Genomic DNA, 7463 nt, shown 5'->3' on the forward strand with positions numbered 1-7463 from the left:
CTTGGTGCTTCACCAGTATGTCCGATGCCCTAACCTCACCTCCATCACCACCGTGCCTATTGCTAGACGATGACATCTTCTTTGTCTTCTTCAAATGCTACTTATGTTTCTCCTTCTGCTCCGCCGGCACCACCGGATACTTCTTCCTCTTCCGATCAGACTCTATCTTCGCCGGAATTCCAGAGAGAGTGAGAAGAGATGTCTGAGTGAGAGGGCTCCGAATTAGAATCGGCTTCACGAAAAGGATAGTAGTGAGGAAGAGATAATGTGTTCCCAATGGAACATGCTTGTTCCCCAATCAGAATCGTTCCAACTCCATCGTGCGGTCCACATCTATTAATCTAATGGATCCAGTATGCTAGAAATTTTTAAGTTTTCTTTACCAAAACATGTCTACCTCTAGACTCTTAAAGTATTAAGATAGAAAATTAATAATGTTAAATACATCGATAAACTAATAAAAGCAACTAAGTATTTGTTTAGGCATGATTAAATCGATAAAAAAATTTATTAAAAAAATATCTTTTTATTTTTTAGTGTATTTAGTAAATTTCTAATAATAAAAATAAAAGTATTAAAAAAATAGAAAATATCTTTTTTGAGAAGCTATAATTTATATTTTTAAATTTTGTTTTTAAAAAAAGATATTTTTCACATGATAAATAAACAAAAGAGTACTTTTAACTTATTTGACTTAAAAATATCTTTTTATATGAGATATTTAAATATAAAATTATAACATAGTTGAAAAAAATTACATTTTTTTAATGATCTTGGGGTTCATTATTTAAATGATTCGATACATTTTAATAAGTTGTAAGAAAAAAAATATATACCAAACAAAGCACATGTCTATATATAATAACCATGCTTTATTCAAAAACACAGAGAAACATACTCACACATAGAAATTTAAGTATACGAAAGAGAACAATAAGTTTCATAAACATCACAACTCTGGAAATCAGTTCATATTACATACCAAAATAGATCTGTTGACAACATACTTTACCAATTTTCCAACTACTTAACACAACTATGCAAACTTCTGACAATTCTTTACAGACTTGGAATTATATTATATATATATATATATATATATATATATATATATATATATATTGTAATGAAACTAATGATTAGCCACTACACTCATCCATCCTTTCAACAGCCTCGATAGTATTTTCACATTGTCCAAAGGCACTCCGAAGCTCTTCCCTAATAGTGAGAGACTGATGATTCCCAAATAAATTGGAACCTTGTGGGGACGAAATTCTTGCATGAAAATCATGGTTAACCGTCTACAGAGAACACAACAAAATATAAGAATAAGGAATGTAGAAGCCAAAAAAAATGAGATGAGAAAGAAATTAGGTATGATCAAACTTTAAAGACTAATAAAACAAATATTAAACAAATAAAGAAAGAAAATTTAAGCGATATACATGTATGCATAGATGTATTACTATTTACATAGTTTACTAAGAGATAAAGAATCAAAGTCTATTAGGTCAAGAAATACCCAACAATTCCAGTTGAGAATAGAAATCGATGAAGCCTGACCCACTGGAGGATTTGAGCTCGACGAACATTGAATGCTTGCATTGGACTGAAACTGAACAGGATTCTTAAATTCAAAAGGAAAATGAGGAACAAAGGGATCCAGATCAAATTTCTAAATCGAACAAGAGAGGAATAGCATCAGTAACCCTTAACACATGACACATGGAAAACACAAAACAATATAAGCCAATTCAGGTTGACCTGATTAGAAACAAAGTGGACTAACTCAACATCAGATTCACAAAATAATCTTATCACCTGCTGTTGATTATCATGGGTGGAGTCCTCCAAAAACTTTACGATATCAATATCATCACATATTGCACGAACAATGTGAAGAGATGTATTCAATTTATATCCAACGGGTCTAGTATCCACTATGAAGACAATCTTCTTGTTCATTAACTGAGAAATGATGCTATTCAGAATAGTGTAATCATCCGTTGACTAAGAAAAAAAGAAAGAAAAGGTCCATTTGTAAAATTCACATACCTGAACCGTAAATACTAAATAGAAAAGAAGGACAATTAAATGAAATTTAAACCAAAATGATTACCTGGGGGGAATTTCTTTCGTCTATCAAAAAGTCTGAACAACTCTTTTTGAGTATTTGCATCACCTCATCATCCTGAAGTATGAAAATATTGCTACCATTTGAATGGAAAACAATAATTTTGATGCGATACCTAAATAAAGTAAACAAAAGAATGATATACACTGAGAAACATGTGCAGAAGATGCAATAAAGGAAATAGAAAATTGATACCAACAACTCTGGGAGATAAAATAGATACCTTCGTATGGCATCAATACACTCAACTCTACATAGATAACAATAAAACACATTCCCAACATGACAAACGGCTGCATTACACAAACAGCAGTAGTACCACCATTTTTGGTGTTTCAACACATCAATAATCTCACCGATCAAAAAACAAATCTGATCCTGTAGACAAACAGTAATTCGTATATTATCATACTTGTTTTTATCATACTACACATGCTAAAACACAGTTGACATGGTTGAAAACATAAACATAAATACTAACATTTTTTAATGTGGAAGCATATATTTTAGCACAAAGAATGTCAGCAAGCATCTCTTTAATGGTATGCACTTGTATTGGAACACCAGAGATGACTTGGTTGTCATCATTTCCAAGCTGTCCATACTGAGAGAAGTCTTCAAATATTGGACTAAAGGCTGAATCAGAACTAACATCCTTAAAATTTGAAAGGAAAACATGAATTATAAAACGGAACTAACTTTTTAAAGTATGAGGCAAAATCATGTTGGCATGTAAAGGACATCATTTAAAATAATAGCCTAAGAATTAGAAACTACGGATCAACAAAGTAGATCTAAAAATGATTCCTCCACTTCATATATAACATAAAGAAAGAGTTCTCACCTTGATGAACTGATCAACCTGAAGTTTGTTGAAAAAACGTGCATCACTAATGACATTGATGACTTTAAAGGTACCGCAATAACCAGGAGTGTTAATCCTCTTTGCTTGAACTTTGAAAACAATCTCTTTCCCAATGAGTTGATGAAAAAACTGTGGACATTATTGGTGCTCAATTTTCTGTCATAGATATTGAAAAGTGATCACTAATTAATGGACGAAATTGAAGAATAAGAAATAATTATTGATAGAGTATACAACAATAAAATTTAAGAGCATAAACCATACATCCATTTCATCTTCTAACAACAAAAATACATCAGAACACATTCTCCCTAATAGCTTAGTGGCTGCACTGTCTAATAAGACAAACATTCCACAAGAAATCCTGTCTTCAACAAGTATCTTAATCCTGTAACTATAACCAAGAAAGTAAATATCAGATTTATCTATTTGTCAGTCTCACAAGAGGCTGATACATGAAGCTTACTTATATTATTGAATCAAAACAGATGAAAGAAAATTTCTAAATCATAATCTGGATTTACCTGATCATAAAATGCTGGACCTCTCTGCTGCACAGCTGACAATGAAACACATTATCATCACCTATAATTGGATGACCACAAACACAAGAAAAGACCCACCACTCTGGATCTTCAACAATCTCTTTAATTTTTCCAACCACAAAGAATTGTCCATCCTATTAAAACAAAAAATTTATGAATTGAATGGACAAAGCATGTCTACAATATGCAAAAATCAATTAACATCAGTACTTCTTACATAACACTAAAAGATGTTAAAAAACTAATAGTACACACCTCATTGTTTCCCTTAAGATTAGCAATAGTCCGTATTAGCTTCCAATCAAAAGATTCATCATTAATTAAGATACTAAATCCCCAATCTCATTACTATGGAGTCTACTGAAATGGTGGCTTGCAATATGGTATCTATGAAAAAAAGAAAATTAATATTAGGATAAAAGAATTTCAGGAAGACAGCTATATATATATATATATATAGAGAGAGAGAGAGAAAGAAAAAGAGAGAGAGAGAGTGAGTGAGTGAGTGAGTGAGTGAGTGAGTGAGTGAGCAATAGAAAGAGAGAGAGAGAGAGAGAGAGAGAGAGAGAGAGAGAGAGAGAGAGAGAGTGAGTGAGTGAGTGATAGAGAGAGGCAGAAATTTTTAGTTCAGAGAGACAAAATTTAAGGAGAATTGAATCCAACTAACTGATTCAGAAAATTCACAGTTTTCTGCATATCAGGGTTGATTGAAACCCGAGAAATATTGATCACATTTTGGAGACTGACTTTATCTACAAATCACAGAAGACAATAAGAAGAAATTAATTCATAAAGAAAAAATTCATTGGTAAACAAAAATATATAAACAAATCAAACTGAGACATGTGTGCAACATGGACAACTTTTCACCTCCATTGACTTTGATCTTGAAAGATTGCAGAATAAAAACGGGTGGTCTCTGATACCTTTTCAAACTATTGATGTCTATAAGAGCAGAACAGTCACCAACAAGATTGCAGGGGATTTTCTTCCTGGGTAATGATTATAAGAAAGGAGCGACAACAATAGAATAATTCAACAGCAATAAAAAAACATGAAAAACAGGCATAACATAATTTAAAAAAAGGATGAAAAACAGAAAGGCAATGGATACCCATCAGCAAAACCTTCAAGGATGATAACTTTCAATATCTTTCCATTACACTCAACATCCGTTTTCCTTTTCAATCCGCACAGGACCCCAACAAAATCTGTTTAGTAAAATTATAGCAGAAAAGATTAAACCGTCAAATACAATACCACGAGACATTTCCTTGAGTTGTTATTAATCTCAATTTAAAGCACCTTTATACCGGGTCAAATTTGAAAAAGTAAAACTTACCTATTAAGTACTCATAATCAGTGCGCTTTTGAAGAATCTCGTCCATAGAAGTTAGACTTAAACCAGGATTACGTATGACTCTACTTGCAGCTGCAACAACAGAGGTACTACACTTGAAAAGGATGCAGAACCGATGTCTTGTAACCCTGACCAATCCACCATTAGGTATCACTTTGAAGTCAGAAATAATGAATACATCTTCTTCTTTTAACTGATGAATAAAAGTTGTGATAAAATTATCCTCAACAGTTGCTTGGACCTTGTGGTGCTGAAAATTAAAAAAGAGAAAAAAAATCATCTGAGCATTTCTAAATACACTACAAGAAAAACACCCATTCAAGTACACTTGAAAAGTGTAACCAAAAGTGAAAAAAAATGATGCCTTAGGCTACGGCTACGCTTTTTGGGCTACGTCTACGCTTTTTGAAGTGATTCCTATTCGGCCGTTGCCTATTCTCAAAGGCTACGCTTTTCTGCACCAAGGGCTACGCTTTTGGCGTTTGGGAATAGGGTACGCTTTTCAAGTGATGCTGTCCAGGACCAAAGGCTACGCTTTTCAGCTTCCAATTTTGCCAGAATAGACTACGCTTTTCAACGCTACTGCATCACCAGTAAAGCGTAGCCACATTGTATACCATAGCTACTTTTTATAAGTGTAGCCTTAGGTCCCTCATTTTTTTTGGGTATACTATAGCTACTGTGTATATAAGTGTAGCCTTAGGTTTTATTTTTTTTTCTATATATATATATCTAATAATTATTAATACAACATAATAGTTAATAATATGATTACATTTATAATAATTCTGTATTTTTATTTAAATGAGTTGAATATTATAAAATAAAAATAAATACATAATTATACTTATAATACACTTATAATAATTATAATTATAAATGCCTGGTAAGAGAAGTGGTGAATTACTACAAAGTTACGAGCTTCAAGAAATTCAAAGAAATAATACACTTATAATAAATTGCAAATCAGTATGTTCTTCTATTATCATTGAAATATCATCATGTTAAGGACATTTTTGTGTGTGTGTGTGTGTGGGGGGGGGACTATAAGCCAACTTGTTCAACTGTTGAGTTACTAACTTCAATCAGCTCTTGGTCAGGGCTCCTCGCCAATAAAGACACTTCCAGTCTTGCATCATTGTTGTCAGCTAGTTCAGCTTCAAAATCTGCATCAAATGCAACTGACAGAGGTGATTTCAAATTCAGAATGATATATTGAAATTGATATTATAAAGCAAAAGATAGATAGCCAGGTAAATCAATTATACAGCAAAATAATTAAGTTTTGTACCTGAACCATAGAGAGACAGCAGCTTTAGCTCCTTTAGGTAAAAATTTATAATCCTAGGATTTAAGAGCCACAAACCTGTTAAGTGCAATGCAGCCAGACGAATTGTACGAGGACTCTTTGTTCCTTCCTCAAGAAGATTTTGAACAAACTGTTTGCCAAGCATTAAAACTAATAGTCACTAGTTTCATGAAATAACATAGCAGAAGATCAGAAAGCTTGTTGAAGAGAATACAAACCCATTTCAGGGGTCCAGGTGCATTGCCTATTTGGTGCATTATTTCATCATTAAAAAACACAGGATGCAAAACAGATGACAAAAGAGCATCAATGGAAGAAAGTCTTCTCTTGTTGCAGCTTATATGCAGTATCCAAGAGGAACGGAACAAATTCCATATCAACTGATAAAAGATAGAAAGTCATTAGATCAGTGAACACTGCTTGTGAGATGCAGAGAAAATAAGCTCCCAATAAAAATACATGTCACTCCAATAAGCCATTATGAAGCAGAAATTGTGTGCTTTCATGCCGGTTAAAAAACAAAACAAAACCAAGTTCAAAGTAATGCAATGAAACACAACATGTCACATTTATCAGCCACATATATGCAAGGCCCTATGGGCAATCAAGCATATATGCAAGGATTGTAAGGAATTCCACATTTGGCATGGTGATTGTTAATTAACTTATATTTCAATGCAAGCTGATGTTCTTATCATTCAATATCAATGTTCAATATTTTACTAAGACGGCATCAGATTACATGGCTACACACATTGGCCATCTAAGATAAAAACCAGGGGATATGCCATCAATATAATATAAACAACATGAGTGTCATGCTCATGCATCCTTCATGCCATCAATGACATGCTCATGCATCATTCATGCCTTCAATTTCAAGCCAAAAGACTTTTGCATGAGGAGTCTATGCGAGATATGCATCTGCTTAGGCTTTAAGAAAAGTCAGTTCTTGATATCCTTGAAATCCTCACACAAGCTAAGACTTTGAGTTTCATGAGATCCCAAACCACGCAAATGAAAAGGCGGTGTGAAAAAAGGGGAAAACAGTGGGAAAAAACACAAAAACAGAAAGAGAAAAACAAAAAACACAATAACTGAAAATCTCACAAACCAGTCGTGGCTATCGTCGGGGAAAATCTTACAGCAGAAATAAAAAATGGTAATAACAACAAGGTGGTCTACAAGACTTGCAAGCGAAAAGCCAAAAACATCGACATACAATCCACTTTGGTTACATATAATGCACA

At 33.2% G+C, this 7463-nt stretch overlaps 1 protein-coding gene across 1 annotated transcript; it reads right to left on the bottom strand.

The window, feature by feature from the left end:
* Window positions 1-1139: 1139 nt before the first annotated feature.
* LOC148570617 (uncharacterized) lies at window positions 1140-2179 on the bottom strand. The gene is made up of 4 exons (XM_088508358.1): window positions 2120-2179; window positions 1822-2010; window positions 1523-1675; window positions 1140-1301 (listed from the first exon to the last, which is right to left on the bottom strand). The coding sequence occupies exons 1-4, from the start codon at window positions 2177-2179 to the stop codon at window positions 1140-1142; spliced, it is 564 nt and encodes a 187-aa protein (XP_088364484.1).
* Between the last annotated feature and the right edge of the window lie 5284 nt (window positions 2180-7463).

The sequence above is a fragment of the Arachis ipaensis genome, chromosome B3 (genome assembly GCF_059453495.1).
Source record: "Arachis ipaensis isolate K30076 ecotype BB chromosome B3, ASM5945349v1, whole genome shotgun sequence".
NCBI classification, from domain to species: Eukaryota; Viridiplantae; Streptophyta; class Magnoliopsida; order Fabales; family Fabaceae; genus Arachis; species Arachis ipaensis.